Here is a 13285-nt window from a genome sequence, read left to right as displayed (position 1 = left end):
GGCAAAAATTGGGGTGAATGGAGACACATGTCGGCAAAATGTCAAGCGAATTGGGTCCTCCTAGCTAACTAATCTTCAAATGCCTATAGGCGAATTATGATCGTCTATTAAGGCAACCTCGGAGAGTGTAGGCAAAAAAATTAAATTTACCATGTGTCCACCGTATATTGTATTGGTGAAATCCTTGCATAGAAACATTTAATTACATAAAACATATGGCGATCAGGTCGTGAATTTGACGGAAATTGATAATGTTCTAGCGACATGGCCACCCCCAATCGGTACAAAATATTCGCCAAATCCCAGGTCGTCGACGTGAAAAATTCGTCATTGACAAATATTCACCACTAAAGTAATCTCTGATATTTCCTATCATGATACCAAATTCATTCGTCTTAGATCATCTCTTGTGTGTTTGCTTGTACGTAATGTGTTTCCCCTGTGATGTGTACTCTTAGATCCTCTCTTGTGTGTTTGCTTGTACGTAATGTGTTTCCCCTGTGATGTGTACTCTGTTTGTGCAATCGTGCTTTGCTAAACTATTCTATTTTAAATCATGTTTCTTGTACCAGTTTATTTACATTTTACATCCAATTTTTTGTGAAATTCCATTTTAATTACAATCATGATTTACTGAATATTCATGTTTCATTTATTATGGTGTTTTTCTAGTACCATTTTGTCAAGATTTGTTTGCATAAAATTTAAGATGCTTACCATTTTGTCAAGATTTGTTTGCATAAAATTTAAGATGCTTTTGTAAACTAAGTTCTTGTCTATATGCTTTCTTACACGATTGATCTCATAATCAAGAATGATTTGCTTTGGGAACAATTTAAAACTTGCAGATTGTTTCGTGATATGTTCAACTCTTCATGAGACAAAGAACTTGAGACGTAATATTTTGCATATGTTAGCCCGAAGTCTGTCCATCTTTGAAGAGTAGTTGTAGGAAGTTAGGAAAATCTGATTGTTTGTTTTTATATTTGATTAGGACAAAAAGTATATGGTTTTAGCGTTGACTACTTAGAACAAAAAGTGTAAATGATAGTTAAACTTTTAAAAATTGTCGTTTTAAATAATTATGAAAAAATTATTAATAAAACATAATCTATTTAATATAAAAATAAAATATAAAATAAATATAACATAATTTGAATACAATAAGTCAATATTTTATATTTATTTCAATGAATTATAAACAATAATAAATTATATTTACAATTCTTCTTTTATATATATGAAAATAATGAATGACTATATACAAATTATATACAATATATGAGTTTTATTTTGAGCCCATAATCACATATTATTTTTTATAGTTCTCCAAAGAATATATCCCCTGCAAAATGATCAATTAAAATTCAGTAAGTATTCTTAAAATAATACAAGTAGTGAAACTTAATAAAAATAATAGTAATATAATTTGTAAATAATTTTTATGTTCTCAATGCTTAAAGAATAAGGTAGCATAATAAATATAGATTGAAAGAATTTGAACAAATTTTTAATAAAAAAAATTAAAAATTAAAAATTTAATATTTAAAATTGAAACAAAAGAAGTCCAAATTTTTGGTATGGTATACCTTCTCTTCATTTCTACAATTTTAGAAGAACTTGAAATAAACATCTTTGACTTAATTCTTTTCCATCTTTGAAACAACCTGAATTTGATATTTTTGTTTCTTCCACTCTTTTCTCTCTCTCTGTCACAATGACAATATATTAAAATATTAGATAGCTTCTATTTGAATAAAAATATTCTATGATAATATTAATAGTATTTTATTTCTATTGTAAATTTAATTATTTATTTAAAATTTGATTAATTATTATAATAATGAATATTATAATTAATTTTAAATTATATTTTTGTGTCAATAAGTACTTTCTGTGTTTTTTTAAGAAAAGAATATATATATCTCAATCCTAAACGGTAAATCCATTATAACTGCATTTTTCCTGAAAGTATAATTGCTACAGTGTATACATAGGAAGTTACCTACCAATCCTAAAAACACTAAATCCAATATTTTTTCCTCAAAATACAATTGCTACTAGTAGGGATGAGAAGTTTTTCTTAAACTCATATAACAGAGATTGTCATAGACAAACGGTTCAGCCTGCTACTATGATCTACTTTCTCATTATATGATTTCACCTTAATTCATTAGAATTTACAACTTTTGTGCATGAAGGAACAAATAACTTCATCCAACACAACTGAAATCGTACGACTTACAAGCCTCAATGTAAGAGAAATGCTCTGGTTGGACCAGATTTTATGTACACATTGACTACAAAATTCTATTGTACAATTGCCTCAAGAGGCTTACACATCAACCAAATCCAGTTAGAGGAATTGAGAGCCCAAATTGCACTCCACCCAAGAAGAAGAAAAAATGAAATAATAGAATTCCTAATTCTGAGGAAAAACAAAAGCATCAATTGCACCCACAAATCTGGATTTTGCAGATATGGGTTGTCTACCAAGGATCTTTAGTAAAAAAACCCACTAAGAATTGATGTTAGAACAAACTAGAAAAGACATCAATAATCAAAGAGAGAATACAAGTACTTGGGTATTGAATCTCTTTGTCTGATGAGGTCATCAAGATCTCGAACAATGTCAAAAACTGCATTTGGCTGTGCTAGTTTTAATGCATTCTCAGACATTTGCTTAAGCTCTGTAGACTTTGGATCAAACCAACGTGCAACAATATTGCCTATTTCTTTTGGAGATTTACAGAAGACTCCGGCTCCATTGTCCACTACATAAGGCACATTTCCAACTTCCTGCAAATTGAACCAGACAGCAAAACAATTAAATTTATTTCCAACACTGTAATCATATTTTGCAAAATTTAGAATACCATTGTGCTCAACTATTTCATTGGAAATTAACTTTTTAATATTTGTTCCTCTTTATGTATTACCAGAGTAGTTTGGAATCCCTTGTATAACATAGAGTCGAGGCATAAAAATTATTTTTTATTATTTTTAAACAATAAGAAAAAGATAAAACTTAGAGCAATGACAGTAAACTCCCATCAATCAACCACTGGACAACATCCCTCAGACCATTTTGAAGGTTTTTTTACAGAAAAGTGAAACATTTGTTGTGTTGTCCCATTCTTCTATCCATGTTTCTCTTGACTTCAGTCCCAGAATAATTTTTTTGATTTCTTAAAGGTTCATCAGCTTCTGCCTCAGATTATATTCTTGGATTTGTAAATAAAGAGTGTAAATATGATCTCTGATTTTTTCTTTATAGGAATCAAATTTTTCCTATATTAGTTTCTTCTCATACAATCTAGTACAGCCCAAAAATCTCAAGGCTTTTAATATACATTGATAGCATGCTGGATTTGGAATTGAAATGTTGAAAAGAATTTGTCGTAACACTACTGCAAATATGTTCTATCTATGCCTCGATAGCAAATTTGGCCAGATTCGTACATATGGAATGCTCCTTTTAATCCTCCTATGGATTTGTAGTTTGTACATACCATGTCTGCTATTTATCAAATTTTCTTCTTTAATTTGTCCACGTATTGAAAATAATATTTGGCTTCCTGCAAAAGTAGCATATCTAGTTTTGTTTAGTTTACTTCTGTTTTGGTTTTCTGAGAACTACGTTTGGTCATAATCCTCTTATTTTCCAAATAATAGCTTTTTCTTTTATTGTAAATACTGATCTAAGGCCTACAAGGCTGTCAAATACTATCCCATTTCTTCATGAGCTTGGCAGATGAGTTGAAAATTGTCTGTCTTTGAAAGGGGTTCTGTAGGAACTACCATTGTATTCACAACTTCTTTTTTTTCATCTAGTGTTCTAGGGTTCAGAGGAGAAGAGATTTGATTGTGTCTTTCATTTTTTGTTGCACATTCTTGCCAGCTCTCTGTAACCTCCACTGAGCAACAGGGGTATCATTTGAATTTCTATTTTCAAACTTATCTATAGCTTCTGTACACAATGTGTTCTCTGGCATAAATTTACAATTTTCTCCATTTTCAATTGTTTCCACAGGTATTTGATATGCTAAAACTTACTCTTTGGCTATGGTGTCTTCCTGTAATGCATCTCATTTCTCCAGAGAAAAACAGATTTGAAGTTATAAAATGCAATAATCTGATTTAAATGATCTCAAGTTCCTGTCGTCAGCTCCTGTTTTTGGTTCATTTCCATCGTTTGGCTGTTGCATTAGATTATCCCTCCTCTTAGTTGGATTTATCATTGCCTGCTAGCCAACTTCTTTTTTCTTGTGTCTGGGATACTTTCTTCCATGTCATTCATTTTCTTATGTAGCGGTGGATAGAAATTAGCTGGATATCCATTTTGATGAAAGTTTCTACACCTGAAAGGTATATTCTTGAAATGTATTGATTGTTCTCATGCCATTCCAGATAATACAGATTGTATCCTATCTAGGGACTTTCACCAATCAATATTTTAAATTTTTGAATCTGGCATGGTTAAGAACTGTTTGATGGGTCTTAAGTTCCTATGCAGTGATATATCCCTTTAGTTAAATATTGAACAAAATTAGATTTCTTCTGTTTAAAAATGATATTCTAAGTTCTAACCATCATATGGTTCTTGTCAAATATATGATTTACAATGTTTTATGCACTAAAAGAGAAAAATTTCAGAATCCTAAAAGTACCTGGCCTGCAATGAAGTCATTAAGAATAATTGGAAGTCCTTGAATCAATGCTTCTGCAATAGTTCCGGGTCCTGCCTGCAAGTACAATTTAGCCATTCATAGGATTACAAACAAGATAGCTATATCAAGATTCATTTTGAAAAACTTCAAGTTTGATACAACAACCAAAATCTGCAAGCCATGTGTATTTCTCCTTTACAATAATGCATTGATACTAGAAATGGATAAGTAGAGTCTGGTAATAATAGAAAAATCATCAATTCAAATTGGAAACTACTGTTTAAATATACAGCTGCCAATCCAACCAAACAAGGCAGCAGTTACATTGACAGCTGCTACATTTATTTGTGGCTGTGTATCTTTCTATTAACCCTTTCAAATTATCTTGATTCTTGAAGGCAATAGACTGATGAAGGTTTTATGCTTTTGTCTAAATAAGATTCTGAGTGGAAGATTGGAGGGACTTAGAAGAGTTGGTGCCCACTATGGGCTGCTATTCTTTGTTCCAACGGGCATAATATCTTTGCTAATAATATTCCTGATTTTTCTAATATTTAGCTTTCATGCTTTTGCATATGTATTGCTGTTCTATGTGTCAGCAATATGATTTCTTCATACGTTTTGGTTCATTTGCTTCACTGTGTGCTTTTGTAATTTAAATGTTGCAGTCTGGAAAGCCCTGAATTTTAACTCCTGGTACTTACAAAATTAAACATATTGACTACTCTCAAAAAAGTTATCCTGTGCTTACACAAGAAAGGGCCTTATATTTATCAAAGGAAACCCATATTGCTATTCAGATTTGGTGAAAACAGAAAATAGTGATAAATGTACACATTCAAACATAATATGCATGGAACTCTTACAAAACAAGTAACTTGTAGACCATTTATGCCATGGATAATAGTACTGAAGTACAGCAAGCCAAATTTTGATCCACAGCAAAGAGCTTGGAGACATATACTCTGTCCCATTTTACTAATTGAGGATAAGAGGGTGCAATGAAAATGAATAATAAAGAAGGAAATGCTTAAGAATATATCAACTCCAAAGGAGACGCCATATATTAGAGATGAGACCACAAACAAGGAGATATGGAGATCAAAAGAGAGATGAGGAGGTGAGACGAAAGTGGAACCTGGTATATTCACGAGAGAATATAAGATCATTAGCGAAAGGCAAGAGTATCGAAGGCATGTAAGAATCAAGTTGATGTAAGAGTTTTCAATTTAAATAGATGTTCTTAATTAGAATACAAGGATGTATTGACAATGCTAAGAGCTATAAACTATCCATGATTGTGCTCTACTACTCTCCAATGTTGCTTGAATCAACATGCATTCTAAAAGTCTATTGTCATTTTCTACAATTAAAAAATAAAATGAAAATAACTCTTGATCCTGTCTGGATCAGCTGGGTGTGTTTCTTACTGTTTTTGGTAATTACTTGAAAAGTGGTTCACATTGTTACATGGGGATGCGTCCTCCCTTGCTGAAACCTGCACCCCTGTGTCCCCATAGCCAACCGTAGCGAGACGTCAAGGGACATCCCATGGCCATCCTTGTATCCAGGGGATTCCCAGGAACATTCTCAGAATGCTCTCTAGAGAGGCAGAACGTCACCAGTTGACAGACTATCCCTGAAATGGCTAGTGATGTCTGAGACATTCCTAGGCTGTCTTGGGGACACATCCATTCATCCCTGACATCAATTTTTTTTTTTTTTTTTTCAATGTATAGATAAAATTAAAAACTTCAATAACTGTCAAAGCCCTTTAGGTTGCTTTCTCAATCTAAATAAATTGTCTAGGTAGTTCTGCTTTTTGTAATGATTAAAGGGAGGGGGAATTCGTATTCCCTTGGTTCTTCTTTCAAGCAAAGGTGGTCGGAGCAAAAGCAATTAACTCTATGAAATAGGTTGAAACTTGAGACAGTGATGGCTATTGCAGGGAAACAAAAAGTAAGTCAAAATTCGAGATCTCAAAGCCTTTGCATATAGGCTCTGGATGAAAATCCTAAAAAATATTTGGTTAAATTTCCGTACTATGTATTTTTGTACTGCTTTGTCTATCAAAAACTTTGAGCAATGAAATCAGAAATTTCTATTTTATTGCTATTATACTGCTATCAGCTATGTCAATTGCATTTCATTTAATTTTAAAATCAAATTTGAAAAATTAATATCTGATGGATGTCTAAAGTTAAACTTAAATTTTGATGTCATATATATACACTGCCATCCTTATGCCTGAAATGCCATGGAACATAGCCTACATGGACCAGTTGAATGTGGCCCTTCTTGTATTTGTGATTACTCCAGTAGTGAGAATTTATATGCTAACAGAGTGGGCAATGAAATCAGAATTTATCAGCTGTATTTATAGTACAAAAAGAAACAAACTCCTCAAATTCTAGATGTTTCTTTCTCCTGAAATTTGCATGTTACATCAAGAAGCCTGAAAAATGTTATTTCAATTACCTTTGTTATGATGCAATCACAAGCCCCCATCCACTCCTCCATGTTGGATACAAAGCCCTTTATCTGCAAAACGGCATTGCCTTTATCAATTAGGTTTCTTATTAAGAGAACATCCATAGTCAATTAAGCAAAGAACTTGTCTTATTTTATCATAGTGAATATAAAATAACAGAAACACTATGCCAATAGATATATCCACCAATCCAGGCTATTTTCTAAGTAAATTCTACTCAAATTCCAAGAACTCGGTCACAAATAGCCATTCAAAGACAAGAGTTACATATTAAATGCTCACAAAAATGGTACCATATAGAATAACATTAACTGTAGACAACTGAAAAAATATTACCTCTAATCAAAGTCCAAGTCCTAAAAGAAAATGTGCAAATTACAACTTGATTCCTGTAAATTAAAATGTGTGCATCGCATCTAAAGTCAAAAAATCCATAGCTGAACAAAATGATAGTTCATGGATAACAATAAGTCCATTATGTTTCAAGACATTTTGAAATAAAACTTGATTTTACCAAGTATATTGAATCTTGATATATAGCAATGAGGTTCAGGCTCAGCTCGATCTGGGTAAGACTGATATTCGAGGCAGAGTAAGACTCAGAAAAAAAAATTTGACCAAAACTGGACAAAATACTGCTAATTCAAATGAGATCTTTGACCTAGAATGAGGGTTTCAACGTTTTCTTCCTTTGGTTTTGGGTGGCTGAATCTCTTGCGTGGAATTGGTGAGTATTACCAAAATTTGAACAGTCTCCTCAAACTTGCACAAAAGACTGCTTATTCAAATGAGATCTATTCGACTTGTTTTGGGATAATCGCCACCCAGACTTTGGAGTTTTAAGCTCAGTTCAGGAAGTCTCAACTCTATGGTAACAAAGAAAAACAAAACAAAACCCTTGACTTGCCAATCTTACTTGAAAAGATATATTAGCATTCACTACAACATGATGTAACAATCAAATTTTGATTACTGCAGTTAAGGTTTACAGGTAGGTAAATAACAACAGACACTTCAGTAGATGATCATGCAAGTGCCAACCTCATTAATAATGATCTTAGGATACTCTGTTTTTGAACTGTTGGAAATACAATATATTTCGCATCAACATCCTACATGCATGTGGATCATTGGGCAAAAAGATATTTATCAAAGTTTTGGAAACTGAGCGGTCTCTTCCATAAACTGAGCAATCTCTTCCTGAATGTAACAGACTTGGTGAAGGTGTATTAGAATAGTCTCTCTTCCTCACAAAGCAACATTCAGGAACCCAGTCTTTGATTAGTGATAAAGAATCAAGATAATGAATCTTTGCAGCTTGGTAGCTCATAATAATTTGGTCCAGCATTCAACATGGAATGCAAAGCAACAGAATATAAAATAACCTGGTTCAAATTGGAAAATGATTATCATTTCCTTTTGGAACTTCAATCTGCAATTTTGGCCTCACACCCACTTTGCACCTAGGAAATTCTAATGCTTACATTCTATCGTGAGATAAAAATCAATTCATAATAAAAACACTATATTATAAATATGGGAGAAGATGAATGGAGCTTAAAAACACCTCAAGATATCTACTGCCATAATTGTTTGCACAAGCAACATTTTCCAATAGTCAAATGAAATAAAATGATATATAAAACCAGGCCTAAAGAATGAGATATCAGAGGTTAGATGTGAAACGCTTGGTCACAAAATCACCTCCTGTGAGCTCTAAAAGACAAATTTTACTTAACATGCATCCAGACAACAAAATCTGAGGATTTTATAAGAGTTCTCTAGGAATGATCAGTGCCTTAAGAACTAGAATAATTCCCCAATCTTGAGATTCAATTTTTGAGGCAAATTGATTAGACACATAGAACTATTTCTCCAGCATATAAGAAAAAAAAAGCAAAGAAAGAAAATATATAATGTCCACGAAAAACCACAACAGGTCAATAGGACTGAAATGTACTGAAAGTTACAATACCTACTCTGAATTAGGAGCTCTAAAACGAAAAGAATTCTTAACAAACCAAAATAAAATGTGCAACTAAATTAGGATCTAAATCTAGAAAGCAAAAGAAAGTGAAACTGATAGGAAAGGGATGAACCCTCAACAAATGAATACATACAAAGACGTGTAATTTGATATAATTTTGGTAAGGAAGTTCCCTGCTAAAAATTGAACATGGCCTTCTCTTTTTTGGAAACATACCTGCACAGGCATTTTCCAGTTGACTAACTGCAGTTTGTCCGCAAGTTCACTATTACGACCACAGATTACAACAAGCTGACCAATTGACTTGCCCAAAATATTATCGTACAGTGTTTGCTCAAGTGCCATAGCAGTTGCTTCAACTGGGCCCATGCCTTCTCCTCCTCCCATCAGGAGGACTGCTGGTAAGGTGTCATTCATTCCCATAGCCTTCCTTAGTTCAGCCTGAGGTATATTAAACATAGACAACATACAGGTGACTGTTTAGCTGAAGTTTCCGTTATCGCAAGCCTCCAAATACAGTTTCACATAGCAAAAAAAGAAATAAATTGTTTCTATTAGAACATATGAATACAGAATACAGAGACCATACAAGGAGGTAAGAAACCAATGACCTTGGGGTGAAGATTCTTGCTAAAGGATGGTCGTATAGGCAAACCATATACACGTACTTGAGAGGGCAGCAAACCTTCATATGATGCCCTCATAGCCACCTCACTAGTTGGACAGTAGCATCTTGTTACACGTTTATGAAACCTACATGCAAATGAGGATGGGAGTCATGTTGCAGTTCAGAAAACTGTTGGACCAGAAAATCTACAACCTAAACATTGTAGAAAGCTTTGTACTAAATGGATCTTGAGTAAAACATGACACAATAATAGAACTGTGTGCACTTACCATGTAGGATGGCATGTGTTCAAATCCGTGATGACCGTTGTGAACAATATCTTTTTTGGGAGATCCATGGATTCAATAATTCTAATTGGAATATGTTGCATCAGAGGGTGTACACTTACAATGATATCAGGTTGGTACTTCCTCAAGCCCTTTTCCACCTTGCTATATATACAAGCAGATATTTAAGATTAACAGATCAACCGTGTTAGCAGATAGTTGAATGAAATGAAGCAAAATTTACAAAACAAAAATCCTAATGATGTGGACAGAATGTAAACAATTCAAAGGATGTAAATTAATGAACTAACATGACTTGGACGCTGGAATGGTAGCCCCAAAATTAATTCGAATTGCCCGATGCGGAAAGTTATGGGCTATTGCATGACAAAATGCCTCTCGGTGATCATGAGCCCGAATCACAAGTAATCACACCCAATTAATAAACAATGAGTCTAATATCCACATCCTATTGGGTTTCAGTACATTAACCCTCTAATCAAAGGGAAATATAGCTCCTCAGTTTTAAGGTTGTTGGCCTTCCCTACTGTCCACTTTGGCAATACGGTATCATTTTTTAACATGCAAGGGTACAGTTCTTTTTCAGATTGATCTTTCACCTCTATTAACATCGAGCAAGCCATACAGGCTCTGAGTTCAAGGACATAAGACTTGGCCTCACAAATTGCTGTGGGTTGCTGGTTTTGTGTTTTGATGTTAAAATGTTCTCTCCCTCTATCTATAGAATAGTTTTGCAATGTAAGACGATATGAATTAGCTCTTGCATGTCTATGCACTATATCAATTTTAAGACCAAACTATCTTTTTAACAAATTTGTTTGATTCGGTGCTTCTCAATTTTTTGTGACATAACAGAGCAGAGGTAGATGTCAAAGGAATGAGCTTGCATGTATGTGCTGCACCAATTAGGGTATACTATCTTATTTTTCAACTTGGTTTAAGTAGTATCCATGCATATTTTCTAGCATAAGGGTTGCAGAGGAAGCTGAAAAGGTGTAGTTCAGAGGATTGTTTATCAAATTGAAACCATGGCCTCTTTTATCATTTTTCTAAATATTATATCCCTCCATATTGGCGATCACAGAGTTGCAGAGGAAATATCAAGACCTTCGCCTGAATATATTTTAGGAAGCAATTCAAGGCTGTTTAAATTTGTTTCTCAATTTCTTAGAAAAGGTATACAGACAACAATCAACAATAAGCAGTCCTAACCTAGTAAATAAAATCTAAAATCAAAAAAATCAAACAAAGCTTGGAGAATTTATTTAAAAACCACACATGGAAAAAAATGTCTAAATAAGATACACATGGATAGCTTCAAGAGACCAATTTGTAGTTAAGTAAATTAAATCATATCATCATAGAATTAGACTTGGGATCCTGACCTAGCAATGAAGGCTGATGCTGCTAATAATTGAGGACAATGTACACAACGAGGAATAGTTCCGTGAAAGGCAACTTTCCACAGAGTCTCATGCTTCACCAAGAAGTTATAGCTCTTGGGCATTTGATTGAAGGGCCAAGGGGTGTGCTCTTTAAACAAATCTGTCACGTACACCTACAAAAACATAATTTTCACCATTTAAAAAACTATTAATCCATTTATACCAAACTCCATAACAAAGAAACAATTTCTCCACTACTTGAGATGAAATCATTTTAGAAATAAATGTCCATGGTACAAGAAGGCGGAAGATGATGATGAAATTCTCTTCTATGAGAATAGACAATTCAATATGAAAAGTTCGAAAGGAAAAATACAGAACAGTCAAGGTTGAAACCACATACTTTTTGTCCTATTCAAAGATAAAAACAAACAATCAGATTTTCCCTGTAACTTCCTACAACTACCCTTCATAGACGATCAGACTCCTGGCTAACATATGCGAAATATTAGGTCTCAAGTTCTGTCTGGTGAAGAGTTAAACATATCACAGGACAATCGGGAATTTTTAAATTGTTCCCAAAGCAGATCGTTCTTGATTCTGAGATCAACTGTGTAAGAAAGCATATAGATAAGAACTTAGTTTACAGAAGCATCTTAAATTTTATGCAAACAAATCTTGACAAAATGGTATCAGAAAAACACCATAGCAAACCAAATGAATATTCAGTAAAGCATGATTGTAATTAAAATGGATTTCAGCAAATGTAAATAAACTGGTACGAGAAATATGAATTAAAACAGAACAGTTCAGCAAAACATGATTGCAAACACAATTGGTATTGCAAAACATGAATATAAAAGAGAAATTGGGCATCGGCAAAACATGAATATAAAAGAGAACTAATGTAAGCAGAAAATGGATCTAAATCGATCTTGAACCAGGAAAATTATACCCAATTAAGATTTACTCATGCTGACCTTGTACTCATCGCCATATTCAATCTTGAAGGCTGCTTTAATAGCTTCTGCAGAAGCTCTGTGACCACCACCTGTATCACTCATAAGAATAAGAACCGTCTTGGTTCTTTCTGCAGCTACTTGCATGAGCTCCATTGAATCTTTCTGTTTATTCCTCAAAACGGACAATTCCAACTTTCTTGATCGCCTTAAGCTTTTCTGGTTTTGCTTTAGGCTATTTAATTGTGTTTATAGTTGGCATTCACAGGAAAAATTCGTTGGCAGCAGAGGGATATTCTATGGTTCTGCACAATAAATTCGGACACACTGTAGCCCGTTTTAGGTTGAATTAAAAATCTGATTCTTTTATATTAAGAATTGCTACAAATGCTGACAAGCACAGGTTATTTTGAGGTTCTCCAAAATGAATATTAGGATGCCGTCTTATTGTTGTGGTTATTGTTATCATTAGCTGTTGTACTTGTAGTTTATGAAATCATGATGTCATGCACGAAACAAGGGGGAGTAACTTACTAGGAAAGTTTCCTAGGGACATTGCTTCCATGTTTGAGCTTCATGTATCTTTGATCTGTTTCACAGGTGGGGCAGGTGAAATATTTTACAGCAAAAATTCATTAGAGGTTTAAAGAATCTTGGATATGTTTTTTTTGTTGTGTTATAGGAAGAGTACCAATAGCTGTCATAGTACTATTGGAATATTTGTGTACCACTATTGGAACATTTGTGCAAAGGGGATACCCGCAATTTTGAGTGGAGGGTTAATGGAACGTCTTTAGTTAGGTATCAGGAAACACTTTGAAATGTGTACTTTTTGACCTTTGTGCTCTTCCCCTAGTGATTGTTATAGCTAATTTCAT

The 13285-nt window shown here is 33.5% G+C and overlaps 1 protein-coding gene across 1 annotated transcript; it reads right to left on the bottom strand.

Annotated features, from left to right (window-relative positions):
* Positions 1 to 1218: 1218 nt before the first annotated feature.
* LOC131070656 (probable monogalactosyldiacylglycerol synthase, chloroplastic) lies at positions 1219 to 13024 on the bottom strand. The gene is made up of 10 exons (XM_058006236.2): positions 12429 to 13024; positions 11449 to 11621; positions 10046 to 10207; positions 9760 to 9901; positions 9365 to 9589; positions 7149 to 7211; positions 4671 to 4745; positions 2582 to 2799; positions 1590 to 1709; positions 1219 to 1345 (listed from the first exon to the last, which is right to left on the bottom strand). Exons 1-10 carry the CDS (start codon positions 12561 to 12563, stop codon positions 1306 to 1308), a joined length of 1353 nt encoding a protein of 450 aa, XP_057862219.2. The 5' UTR covers positions 12564 to 13024; the 3' UTR covers positions 1219 to 1305.
* Positions 13025 to 13285: the final 261 nt, after the last annotated feature.

The sequence above is a fragment of the Cryptomeria japonica genome, chromosome 5, assembly GCF_030272615.1.
Source record: "Cryptomeria japonica chromosome 5, Sugi_1.0, whole genome shotgun sequence".
NCBI classification, from domain to species: domain Eukaryota; kingdom Viridiplantae; phylum Streptophyta; class Pinopsida; order Cupressales; family Cupressaceae; genus Cryptomeria; species Cryptomeria japonica.
This window is presented reverse-complemented; position numbering and strand designations above follow the sequence as displayed.

What these genes read in the sequence shown, in the direction of transcription:
- LOC131070656 (XM_058006236.2), bottom strand. Translation starts at nt 12,563, where the DNA reads ATGGAGCTCATGCAAGTAGCTGCAGAAAGAACCAAGACGGTTCTTATT. An exon ending in GCATCAGCCTTCATTGCTAG is followed by an intron (nt 10,208 to 11,448) that starts GTCAGGATCCCA and finishes TTGTATATATAG; the next exon opens with CAAGGTGGAAAAGGGCTTGA. An exon ending in ATTGTAGAAATGAAGAGAAG is followed by an intron (nt 1,346 to 1,589) that starts GTATACCATACC and finishes ATCATTTTGCAG; the next exon opens with GGGATATATTCTTTGGAGAA.